Source organism: Rhinoderma darwinii, chromosome 1 (assembly GCF_050947455.1).
Source record: "Rhinoderma darwinii isolate aRhiDar2 chromosome 1, aRhiDar2.hap1, whole genome shotgun sequence".
Taxonomy (NCBI): domain Eukaryota; kingdom Metazoa; phylum Chordata; class Amphibia; order Anura; family Rhinodermatidae; genus Rhinoderma; species Rhinoderma darwinii.
Window position 1 is genome coordinate 535684057 of NC_134687.1, and position 13696 is coordinate 535697752.

Sequence of the window (13696 nt, forward strand, 5' to 3'; positions counted from 1 at the left end):
CTTTTGGGTCGTTTGGTATAATAGCCCAGCCGACCTGTCATAATAATATGCTGCGATTAAGTAAGCCAACATATTCTGATGACATCCGCTGTAAGAAAGAGGATTTAAAATAGGAAAAAAGATATACATCTGACACCGCCTATGGACCTGTACAGTATGTTTATGATATTTTACATTATGCTAACCCAACTTCTGGTATTCTGATTATTATTTGTTTTGTTTTTGCAGAAGCCAAAATGGAGGGTGCAGGAGAAGACCAGCTAAGCTTTGCTTTACTGGATTGTGTGTTTGATATGTTCCCAGGACAAACAGAATGTCAACAGATTCTTAATGACATTGATGAAAAGCTAAAAGAAAATTCCCAAAGGTAAAGTACAGTAATGTTTACTGTTAATATTAAATATTTTTCCAGCATATTTTTTTTCAGGGTATACTACTGGGTAAGGGGTAAATTTGTCCTAAGGCATTATTTTTATAGCACGCTTAAGTATATATTATAGCTTTAATATGGGGATACTCCAGGGAGCTTGCTACCCACCTTATACCAAACAAGGCATAAACTATTATAATAAAAATTACACACTTCATAATTTGTGTTTTTTTTTTTTTTTTTTACAAATTTATACTTGTAAAGTAAAGATGAAGGCGAAGACTATTATATTACTAGAGTAAAATAATCTTTAGACATGCCAAATGCTTTTCTCCTTGTTTATGTAGTGGAATCACTAGTTGAGTTAATTCTCCCAGAGTGCAAGTTATGGAATTTCTCTGTAAGCAATTCCCCAAAGGCAGCTGGAAACTGTCAGGAATAAGCGTGCAAATAATCCGCTACCTCAAGTCAGGAGCTTGATCAGAAACTGCATACACAAAGAAATTCACAAGCAACAATGAAAGAACTGATCAGACTTAAATACCCCACCCTAGAGTCTGATGAAAATAGAGAAATGAGATTGGCTCTGCAACTCAACCCACAGCCGCCCAGAAGCTAGGCTAGTAGTCATGACAACCGTAAAGAAACGGACGTTTCCTAACAGTCTGTTGTCAGCACAATGCCAATCCTTGACCTGAAAAGCTAAATTGTAGGTTGAATATCTTCACCCTTTTAAATGGTGTTGTCAGATGAGTTGCCAGCTATACATCTTAAATTGGTCAAATCTTCAACTGAAAGCTATATTTGAGGCCCTTTTACACAGGCCAATTATCGGTCAAACGAGCATTCGCAGAACCTAATCGTATCATTTATGCAGCCGAAAATTACTATCGTTGTCGGCAGCACATCTCTCTGTGTAAACACGGAGACATGCTGCCGACATGATAATAATGTATGGGGACGAGTGATCGTAGTAACGACCGCTTGTCCACATAGTAGCTCCTTGTGAAAGGAGCAAACATGCGCCAATCGACGAGCTGTCTCTTTGATCAGCGCTCGTTTATACGGCCCATAACACTAAACTGAGAAGAGGCTACATAGCAGTAAATATTTATTAATCATTGATTTTTTAAAGTAGTTCACACTGAGTTTTTTGCAGGAGGAAAATTTCTCCTGCAAAATCTGCTCCAGGAGTTTTTTGCACAGTGGTTTGACAAAAACGTGTCAAAACACTCGTCGAGGTGTTTTTTTTCCGTCTCCCACTGATTAAAATGGGGTTTTGGAGGCGGAAACCGCCTCAAGATCGGTCATGGTGCTTCTTTTTACCGCGAGACGGTTTTTCCGCTCGCGGTAAAAAAACGCCTCCGCCTCCCATTGAAATCAATGGGAGCCATTTTCATCCGTTTTTTGACGAGTTTTATGGAGCGGTTAAAGGGTATTTCTGCTTTACACAACCTCTTTCCATGTACCCTATTTGGGCATATGGGTTTAATAGAAGTGGAGCTGCTTGGGATCTCACCTCTATTGGCCAGAGCAGAATGTCCCTGCAAAGCGCTTCCCTCCCTCTGGAGAACTTGGCTAGCCCATTGATTTCAGTGGGCACCGTGTAATGCTTCGTTTCACTGTCCACTGTCCTGAAATGATACTTTCTGCCTAACTTGTCGTCTCCTTTGCTGATCTCTGACTTTAGAGAATGGCACAGGAAGAGTTTGGCTCAGATCGCCTGCTGTAAACTCATTTGTGTGTACTAGAGAGATTGTTTTGGAATAAGAAAAAGAAAAGCACTAAGCAATTACACTGTGGGCACAATTATTAGGCAAGTTGTATTTTTAAGGATTAATTGTATTATTGAGCAATTACTGAATATTTAAGAAAGTAAAAGGGAAGTTTTGGCTTTCTTAGAAGAATATCTATGTGTGCAGAATTATTGGGCAACTATTAGGGCCAGTTCACACAGAGTCTTTTGACGCGGAAAATGCGCCAAAAAACTGCCGAAAATGCCTCCTATCGATTTCAATGGGAGGCGTTTTTTTCCCGCGAGCGGAATAACCGTCTTGCTGGAAAAAGCAGCGACATGCCCTATTTTTCGGGCGTTTACGTCTCTAACCTCCCATTGACATCAATGGGAGGCAGAGAAGGCGTATTTCGTGGCGTTTTTTGCCCGCGGCGCTCAATGGCCGCGGGTCAAAAATGTCGCAAAAAACGCGGCAAACGGCGTGCAGACAGATCAAAATTCCAGATGGAATTTTGAGGCAAAATTTTCTGCCTGCAAAAAACTACATGTGAACATAGCCGGTATGTTCAAACTGAGTTTTTTGCATGCAGAAAATTCTGCCTCAAAATTCAGTTTGGAATTTTGTGGCAGATTTTGATCTGCCTGCACGCCGTTTGCCGCATTTTTCTCTCGCATCCATTGAGCGCCATGGGCAACAATGCCACAAAATACGCTTTCTCTGCCTCCCATTGATGTCAGAGACCTAAATGCCCGAAGATAGGGAAAAAACGGCTCCCATTGAAATTAATGGGAGGCATTTTCAGATCTTTTTTGGCACGTTTTGTGACGCGATTTCCGCGACAAAAAAACATGTAAAAAAAACTCAGTGTGGGCCTTAGTGTGCATAATTATTATGTAACTAAACGAAAAAGGAAAATGTTCCCATCTCCCTTGTTTATTTTCATCTGTTTAACCCCTTCCCGACATTTGCCGTAAATATACGTCATGGAAAGCCAGTGCTTCCCGCAAAATGTCGTATACTTACGCCAAATGTTTGGCACCGGCTCAGAAGCTGAGCCGGTGCCATCATCGTCGGATCTCAGCTGTATCTTACAGCTGACATCCGACTGTAACGGCGGGGACCGAAATTAGCTTCGATCCCCGCCATTAACCCCTTAAGTGCAGTGCTCAAACGCGATCACTGCACTTAAGGTGTTTGCAGCTCATCGGAACCCCAGCAATGAAATTGCCGGGGTTCCGGTGGCTGCAATGGCAACCGGAGGCCTAATACTGGCCTCCCGGTCTGCCTAGCACCGAAGCCGGTCAAGATCCGCCCGGCGGCGGAGCCTGATCGGCTGCCGGCAAGATGGCGCCGGGTCAGGAGCTGATCCGGCTTCATCAGCGGTGGAAGTCAGCTGTACTGTACAGCTGACATCACCTGTAACGGCAGGAACCGGAGCTAGCTCCGATCCCTGCCATTAACCCCTTCGATGCAGCAATCGAAAGAGATTGCTGCATCGTAGCGGTTACTAGCAGATCGCCAGCCCTGTCAGGCAATCAGGACTGGCGACTGCTGTTATGGCAACAGGAGACACAATGGTCTCCTGCTCTGCCATTACGGAAGCCGATTTAGGCCCCGCCGGGAGGCGAAGCCTAATCGGCTTGCTGTCAGTGAATGACTGACAGATCTAATACATTGCACTACATAGGTAGTGCAATGTATTAGAAAAAAAAAAATCTGACCGTTGGACCTTCAAGTCCCCTAGTGGGACTTGAGAAAAAGTGTAAAAAAAAGTATAAAAAAGTGTAAAAAAAAGTGCAAAAAATAAACGTTTGAAAACAATAAAAGTTTCAAGTAATCAAATAAAACACAATCCCCCTTTTACTCTTATCAAGTCCTTTATTATTGAAAAATAATAATAAACCATATGTATTTGGTATCGCCACGACCGTAACGACCTGAGGTATCAAAATATTATATTAGTTATTGCACACGGTGAACAGCGTAAAAAAAACGTAAAAAACTTTACCAGAGTTTCTGTTTTTTGGTCACTTTGCCCTACAAATATTAGAATAAAAAGTGATCAAAAAGTCGCACGTACCCAAAAATGGTACCTATAAAAACTATAGCTCGTCCCGCAAAAAACAAGCCCTCATACACCTCCGTCGACAAAAAAATTAAAAAGTTATGGTTCTCACAACTTGGCGACAGAAAAAATACATTCTTTTTACAAAAGTAATTTTATTGTGCAAAAAGTTGTAAAACATAAAAAAGTCCTATAAAATAGGTATCACCGGAATCGTACTGACCCGCAGAATAAAGTTAACATGTAATTTATAACGCATGGTGAACGCTGTATAAAAAAAAACGAAAAAAGCTGTGCCAGAATTGCGTTTTTTTGTTTACCTGGCATCCCAAAAAATAGGATAAAAGGTGATCAAAAAGTCGCATGTACCCCAAAATGGTACCAATAATAACTACAGCTCGTCCCGCAACAAACCAGCCCTCACACCGCTACGTCTATGAAAAATAAAATTAGTTATGGCTCCAATAAGTCAGGAAATAAAAAAATATGCAGTTGTGCCCGAGGGGAACATTTCTTCTGTTTCAAGAGGCGATTTATCAAGGACCTAAAATTAGGGAACCAGGAAAGGGAGGGCCCAAACATATCCGCTGGAAGCGACGGTGCCCGTATTATACCAGGACAACACTTTCCCAGCAAAATTCCCCGAACTACAAAGGTGCGGAGTGTGGACCAAAAGGGGGATAAGAAATGACACCATTTATCAGTGCGACACCGGCCTGTGCAGAAAGGATTGCTTCACAGCGTAACACACATCTATGGATTATTTTTTTATTTTTTTTTACCCCATTATTATACCACCTGACTATGCCCCTTATATACTCCACCCCGCTTACATGTACCCCCACATTATAAATGGAAACACCAGCAATACTCAAACAAATATAGTACCAAGCAAAATCCGCTCTCCAAAAGCCAAATGGTGCTCCCTCGGCTCTGAACCCTACAGCGTCCCCAAACAGCAGTTTCCTTCAAGATATATGGCATCGTCATACCCGGGAGAACCCTTTTAACAATTTTTGGGGTGTGTGTCTCCAGCGTCATAAGCTTGGCATGACATATTTGCCACTGAATGGCATATCTAGGGAAAAATATAAATTTTAAATTTGCACCATCCGCAGTGCATTCATTTATGGAAAAGACCTGTGGGGTGAAAATGCTCACTACACCCCTTAATAAATGCCTTGAGGGGTGCAGTTTCCATAATGGGGTCACTTCTCAGGGGTTTCTTTTTATTATTTCACATCTGAGCCTCTGCAGTTGTGAACCAATACTTTGTAAATCGCCAAATTAGGCCTCCACTCCGCATAGTACTCTTCACTCCTGAGCCCTGTCATATGTCCAGGCAAAAGATTAGGGCCACATGTAGGGTATTTCTAAAACCGGGAAACACCGCATAATAATTAGAGGGCTGTCTTGTTATGGTGGCACAAGCCGGGCACCACATATTGGCATATCTATGGAAAAAAATCCCATTTTCACTCTGCAACATCGAGTGCACACTAATTTCTACAAAACACCTGCAGGGTTAAAATGCTTACTACACCCCTTGGTAAATGCATTGAGGGGTGTAGTTTTCAAAATGGGGTCACTTCTGGGGGGTTTCCACTGTTTTGGTCCCACGGGCGCCCAGAAACCAATCCAGCAACATCTGCACTCCAAATGGCCTTCCCTTCTGAGCCCTGCCATTTGCCCAAACAGCAGTTTATGACCACATATGGGGTATTGCCGTACTCGGGAGAAATTGCTTTACAAATGTTGGGTTCTTTTTTTCCTTTATTTGTTGAGAAAATGAAAAATTTGCGCTAAAGCTACGTCTTATTGAAGAAAAATGACTGTTTTTATTTTCACTGCCTAATTCTAATAAATTCTATGAAACATCTGTGGGGTCAAAATGCTTACTACACCCCTAGATGAATTCCTCAAGAGGTGTAGTTTCCTAAATGGAGTCCCTTTTTGGGCGTTTTCATTGTTTTGTCCCCTCAGGGGCTTTGCAAATGTGACCTGGCCTCCGCAAACCATTCATACTAAATGTGATCTCAAAAAGCCAAATAGTGCTCTTTTCCTTCTAAGCCCTGCCGGGTGTCCAAACAGCCGTTTATTACCACATATTGGGTATTGTTTTACTCGGGAGAGATTGCTTTACAAATTTTGTGGTGTTTTTTCTCCTTCAGTCCTTCTGGAAATGAGAAAAAATTAGCTAAACCTACATTTTCTTTGAAAAAATGTAGATTATTATTTTCAGGGCCTACTTCCAATAATTTCTGCAAAAAAACTGTGGGGTCAAATCGCTCACTATACCCCTAGATAATTTCCTCAATGGATGTAGTCTCCAAAATGGGGTCACTTGTGGGGGGGATTTCCACTGTTTTGTCCCCTCAGGGGCTTCGTAAATGTGACATGGCCTCCGCAAACCATTCCTGTTAAATGTGAACTCCAAACGCCAAATGGCGCTCTTTCACTTCTAAGCCCTGCCGTGTGTCCAAACATCCGTTTATTACCACATGTGGGGTATGGTTTTACTCGGGAGAAATTGTTTTACAAATTTTACGGTGCTTTTTCTCCTTCAGTCCTTGTGGAAATGAGAAAAAATTAGCTAAACCTACATTTTCTTTGAAAAAATTTAGATTATCATTTTCACAGCCTACTTCCAATAATTTATGCAAAAAACCTGTGCGGTCAAAATGCTCACTACACCCCTAGATAATTTCCTTGAGGTGTCTAGTTTCCCAGATGGGGTCACTTTTGGGGATTTTTACTGTTTTGGCACTGCAAGAGCCCTTCAAACCTGACATGGTGCCTAAAATATATTCTAACAAAAATAAGGCCCCAAAATCCTCTAGGTGCTCCTTTGCTTCTGAGGCCGGTGCTTAATTCCAGTAGCACGCTACGGCCACATGTGGGATATTTCCTAAAACTGCAGAAACTGGGCAACAAATATTGAGTTGCATTTGTCTGGTAAAACCTTCTGTGTTATAAAAAAAATTGTATTAAAAATGTATTTCTGCAAAAAAATATGAAATTTGTAAATTTCACCTCTACTTTGCTTTAATTCCTGTGAAATGTGTAAAGGGTTAAGACATTTTCTAAATGCTGTTTTGAATACTTTGAGGGGTGACGTTTTTAAAATGGGTTGACTTTTTGGTGGTTTCTAATATATAAGGCCCTCAAAACCACTTCACAACTGAACTGGCCCCTGTAAAAATAGCCTTTTGAAATTTTCTTGAAAATGTGAGAAATTGCTGCTAAAGTTCTAAGCCTTGTGAGGTCATAGAAAAATAAAAGAATGTTCAAAAAACGATGCCAATCTAAAGTAGACATATGGGTGATGTTAATTAGCAACAATTTTGTGTGGTATAACTGCCTGTCTTACAAGCAGATACATTTAAATTGAGAAAAATGCTAATTTTTGCAAAAAATGTTTGCAAAAAATAAATAAATACACTCCTCTGTACAACGCCCACTTGGTCTAAAGTAAAAACACGCCCACTTGGGCATTAAGCAACTCATTAGCATAAATCTAAAATCGCTAATAAAGTGGTGAAAACAGATTGTTTTTTTAAAATAAAAAGCATTACTGTCACCTACATTATAGCGCCGATCTCCTTATGTAGGAGATAGGGCACTTATAATGTGGTGACAGAGCCTCTTTAAACGGCTATAACTTTTTGATTTGTTGCATTTTTATACACATCCTTTTTGCTATATTAGAATTTTTAGGCTTTAAGTTTGAAAATAATAGTAAAAAAATAAGCTTTTTACATTTTAGCTATTTTTTTTTCTGGTAATAACATAGTTTTATCCTAAAATAGACCATTTATTTGTGATCGTCATTGTCTACTGTAAATTTTAATATATTACATGTCTATTTTAGAGTAATTGGCTCAGGGTTAGCGTTATGACAATGATTGGCGGGGGGAACGTTATTTTTAGGGTGGGTATTCATATGTGTATTATTATTTAAAAAAATTGCACTTTATTTTACTTTTATTTTTTTATTATTATGGTCTGTTCCTCAAAGGTCAGAAAAGACCTTTTGGGGACTTTATTATTTTTTTTATTTTTTTACACCATGTTTTTCCACTGTAACTGTGGCTGCACTCAGCACTCTCATAGTGACTATTGTCACTAATAGGGCTGTGCTGGGTTTAGTAAAACCCAGCAGCAGTCTGTCAGTAACGCTGCCTCTATTCATTGAGCGCTGTGTAGAAGAGATCGGAGAAGACAGAAGCAGCGAAAGTTGCTTCTATCTTCTCCTCCGGGTCCCCGGCAGATACGGAGACCCGACAATCCTAAAGCCTGCGCCGTAAATAGTCTATGGCGCGGGTTTTAAGGACCCCGACCGCCGACTGTATATACAGAGCAAGCGGTCGGGAACTGGTTAAATCTCTTTTTTTGGCCCATTTTGCCAGAGGAAAACAAGCTGCCTAATAATTCTGCATCCTTTGATATAGGGTCTCTATCCCCTTACACTACACCCTCCCTCATTACTCAAATACACATTGCCTGATATGCTTCATCCAATAAGCAGTCAAGTTTATACAGCTTGGATTACTACTGGAAAATATGCATAAAAAGGATGATATGGTCAAAATACTCACTTGCCTAATAATTGTGCACAAGTGTATTTAGCCTGCACATATATAGCAGTAGCTATTCTGCGTTTCTAGCTATTTTATGAAAACTGCTATGAGGCTGGCACAATGTTATTGGTAATTTTGTGTGCTGGGCATAATGGTGTGAGAACTTAGCTATGCTGGCACCACTTCATGGGGGCCACAGTAAGGAATACCTGCAAGATGGAAACCGTTGTGCATGTGATATATGACCCTAGCGTTAGGAAGTTTTCTGTGTTCACTATTATTTGTAACAGTTTAGGGGCATCATTTGCAACTTTAGTCCTGGGCACTCAAACTGAGAAGAAACTTTGTGTTTCCCATACCAACCAACTAGATTGAAATCTTTTCCAATTCTCTAAATTTTAAAACCGTAAAGGAAGGGCTGAGTGAAGGAAAATTTTCACGTTTGATTCGCAGTAAAAATGAGCCTGAAAATAGTATATGCATTTCATGCGCTTCTTTTTTTTTAGTCTGCCCAATAACTCAGCTGTATCTTTTCCCTGTTGGTTATGCCTATCATTTCTTATAACTAAAGAGCTCAATAATCTGTATTAAAATAGGCTTGTTGTCAAGAGCATTCGATAGCAGCAATTGAATAGCAATCTCTGTGTTTAGAGCTTAAATGGTTATTTTCTCATTGTAGTTTACTGTAAATAGAATGAGTAATGGTCCTCCGCAGAATGTGGCATTATAACAACATGTAAGCCTGGCTATTCCTTTGCAATTTATTACAAGTCCTTTATGTATTTTTATATACAAGTAACGCTTTATACCGTTTTATTTTGAGAGAATATTGCCACTACATGGTCATGAAGAAATAGCATTATTATTTCCATTTCCTCGTTTAACGCTTTTCTCAACTGGCCCCCAGTAGGATCATTCCCTATACTTATGGACTTGATGCAAAATATAAACAAAATACCACAAAGGAAACCAAGCCTCCATTTTTTTTGTTGTTTTTTTGTGTGGGAAATGATGAATAAAATCACCACCAGATTCGAGGTTTGTCTTTAACACATTTGCATGGTCCTTTGATTGGGTAGTATACAGTACCTGTATACTATGAAAGCTACTGTTGTCTAGTCCCTTGAGTGGTCAGTTATTCTGGGCCTATCACATACTTGGCAAGTGTTTTATTTTTTTTGTAAATTGTATTCTCCTTGGCGCCATTCCCTCGTGGCTTCTGTGCTTGGCCGCCGAGTGGGCAGGTGCTAGTAAGTGATGTCACAAGCAGTGCCTGCCCACTTCATGCTCTTCGACTTTGCGGATGTCTAATACAAGAGTCTGCAAAGTCTAAGACTACTGCTTAGTCCATATTGCCACTGCAAACTGTAGTCTGAAAGCCACATAGACTACCACTGGGATTGTGACACCAGTGACTTAAAAATTCTCAAATACTGGAAATTCATGCATGTTTTTTCTTAATATAGTTAAATAAGCATTGTGTGTAGACTTCCATTTACTTTCTGGTTCCATGTGTTCAAGCTGGTTTATAGGGAGAAGAGGAAGATGAATGCAGTATTCATTCAACCGTGGGTGGTGGGCCGAAAGTCAGCGAGTCCGAACAAAACATCAAACCTACGTGAGACAGACGTAGTCGTTAAGTGCAGCGACAATACATAGCACCAGCCAGCCCAAGCCCCAAATTATGAGTTATGCTCAATATATCGGTGAACAAATTCATATACAAGTGATAGATGCATGAATTTCTATTTGATGATATATTCAAAGCTTCTGACACAGAATGGATTTTCAAATATTTCTGTTTATCAATTAAACGTCTTCATTTATCAGAATTTGGTTTTACGTTTCAGCCATTTATTTTGGTGTTGAAGCAAATTACTAAAGTGTTTTTTTTCCCTAAAACTTTTTTTTAACGTTTTCATGATGTGTTGCCTTTGGCCAGTATCCAGATTTCGATCTCGGAGAGATTAGTTTTAATCCATTTGTAATTGGAGCAGATTTGTGTAGGCTACCAACAGAAAAGCCTGTACAATTCAGTGCCCTGTTATCGGTTAGGTTTCACTGATTGAGACACTTCATGATGCCACAATAGAAGCCTTTTCATTCCGAGTCCCTATAGCCTAGGTGTATGGATGGAGCATCACATTTCGCAGTCCTGAGAAGAGTTTACACAAGTTAAGAAGATACATGCCAATCTTTTGTCATTCTTAGAACCAGTGTTCACAATTGGGGTTGTCCCATCAGAGATCTGAATGGGCCACAGGCAGTGAGGTATTCTCTCTCATGAAAGTGCTCAGTCTTCATGAAAAGCCTGTTTGATAATGAGAAGATATTCGTTTCACTACCCTTCATTTTAAACTCACTCATGCTTGGAGTTTTCTTGAAAAGGTCTTTTCTTTACCTTTCTCTATAGTGTTTTCCAGCCCACCCAGCCTCAATTCATTTTGAAGAGGCCTTCACGCTGATGTTAAAGCGTGCCTTAGTCTATCATATCTGAAGGTTTTAGTGGTATTTATTTTATTTTGTGCAGTTGTCTTATTAAATTCTCACCTTTTTATAATTGGATGACGTATAGCAATTCTTTTGAATTGCACTTTTTAAATATTTTACATATTTTTATATTTGTATAGAAATATGTAAGAAGATATTACAGTATATATTTTTTTCTAAAACCTTAAATAGTCCGTGCCCATACTTATTTGTTTTATTATATATTTTAAAAAAAATCAAAAAATTGTAGTGCTCTAAAGAAATAAGGCTTCATGTTTTTGTTTTTTGTTCAATCATCATCAATCTTCTTTTAAAAAACAAAAAAAACGATTCCGCCTTATTAACCCCTTAATGACCAGGCAATTTTTTAAGTTTTTCCATCGTCTCATTCAAAGAGCTATAACTATTTTTGCGCCGACATAGCTGTATAAGGTCTTGTTTTTTGCCGGACAAGTTGCAATTTTTAATAGCACCATTTTGGGTTACATAGAATTTATTAATTACCTTTTATTAACTATTTTTATGGGGGGGGGGGGGGTAGGAAAAAAACAGCAATTTCGCCACACTTTTTTGTGTCAAATTTATATTGATTTAGTATGTTTTACTTCTTTTACATGGTAAAAACACTTTTTTTTTCAATATCATTCGTTTTTGTGTCTCCATATTTGAAGAGCCATAACTTTTTTTAGTTTTTTCGCCGATGCAGGTGTATGAGGGCTTTTGTTTTTTTGCGGGACGACTTGTAGTTTTTATTGATACCGTTTTGGAGTAGATGCAAGTTTTTTATCACATTTGATCACTTTTTTTTAAGGCAGGATTCAAAGAAAGCAATTTTTGTAATGTTTTTTTTATTTAATTTTTTATGACGCTCACCGTGCGGGTTAAATGATGTAATAACTTTATAGTCAGGTCGTTACGGACGCGACGATACCTAATATGTGTAACTTTTTTACTTTATTTGTTTTTTTAAAATAATAAAGCAGTTTGTAAGGGGAAAAAGTGGGTTTTTCATTTTTTTTTCACGTCCCTCTAGGGGACTTCACTATGCGATCCTCTGATCGCATTTATAATACACTGCAATACTTTTGTATTGCAGTGTATTAGTGCCTGTCCGCTTAAAACGGACAGGCATCTGCTAGGCCATGCCTCCGGCATGACCTAGCAGGCATACACTACAGGCAGACCTGGGGATCTTTATTAGGCCCCTGGCTGCCATAGAAGACACCGGCACCCAGCGATCTTATCGCCGTGTGCCGGTTAGATCAGAGGGAGTTCCCTCCCTCTCTCCAAAACCACTCAGATGCGGCACTCACTATAGAGCGCCGCATCTAAGGGGTTAAACAAGTGAGATCGATACTGATATCGATCTCACCCGTTCAAGCAGGGCTGCTCCCAGTCCTCAGCTCTCAGCTACCTCACTAACCGGTTACAGTCACTGGGAAACAAATTGAAAAACACACAGCATTTGCGCACTCACACACACACACACACACACACACACACACACACACACACACACACACACCTCACCATAAATAGAGAATCCACATGGCCCCTTTTACATTAAGTTTGGGATATCCCCTCTCCCACACAGAGGGACCATTGGTGGACCATTGGTGGCGAATGCAATCGGGCTGTCATTGGGTTTCCATGGCAGACAGGGGTCTAACAAAGGCACCCAAGCCGGTTATGGCTGTATGCCTAGTAGGCCTTGCCAGATTGCCTAACAGTTTTACACTGACAGACAGTAATGCTTTGGTATTTTTAGTACTTAGCGGGACAAGAAAAATAACATTTCATATATTTATATAAAAAGGTGGTTTATTTTGTAAAAGTGTAAAAAAATGTTTTAAAAAATACACATTTATGCCATTTCTATGACCTGAACAATAAAGTTAACACGTTATTTGAACCACATATTGAACGCCATACAAAAAACCCACGGAGGATATAGTTGTTTTTTTATCCCCCTCTCTAAAATAAATACAAGTTGATCAATAAGACACATCTACCAAAATATGGCACCAATAAAAACTACATCTTGTCCTGCGAAAAACAGGCCCTTGTATGGCTATATAGGCGGAGAAATTAAAAAAAATATGGGTCTTGGAATGCGACGATGTAAAAAAAACAAATTTGAATAAAATGCTTTTATTGTGCAAAAGTAGTAAAACATAAAAAAAAATCCTACACATATTTGGTATCACCGTATTTGTACCAACCCATAGAATAAGTTTATAAATGTCACACGTAAAATACGAAAATCAATGGTGTTTTGTTTTTTTCATTCCCCCCAGAAAGAGTTAATAAAAGTTAATCAGTTATATGCATCCCAAAATTGTGCAATTAAACAATACAACTCATCTTGCAAAAAACAAGCCCTCGTATGGATATGTCGACAGAAAAACAAAAAGGTTATAAATCTCGGAAAGTGTCGATACAAAAACATTTTTTG

At 39.4% G+C, this 13696-nt stretch overlaps 1 protein-coding gene across 7 annotated transcripts in view; it reads left to right on the top strand.

The window, feature by feature from the left end:
- Positions 1-13696, top strand: part of KIAA0825 (KIAA0825 ortholog) — a 430680-nt gene that overhangs the window by 26696 nt on the left and 390288 nt on the right. For all 7 annotated transcript variants that reach the window (XR_012850533.1, XM_075837231.1, XM_075837243.1 and 4 more), the window contains one exon: positions 229-367. Coding sequence is in view for 6 of the 7 variants with exons in the window: in XM_075837231.1 (XP_075693346.1) it covers positions 237-367 (131 nt within the window). In the remaining variant the exon portion in view is untranslated. The remainder of the gene's footprint in view (positions 1-228; positions 368-13696) is intronic.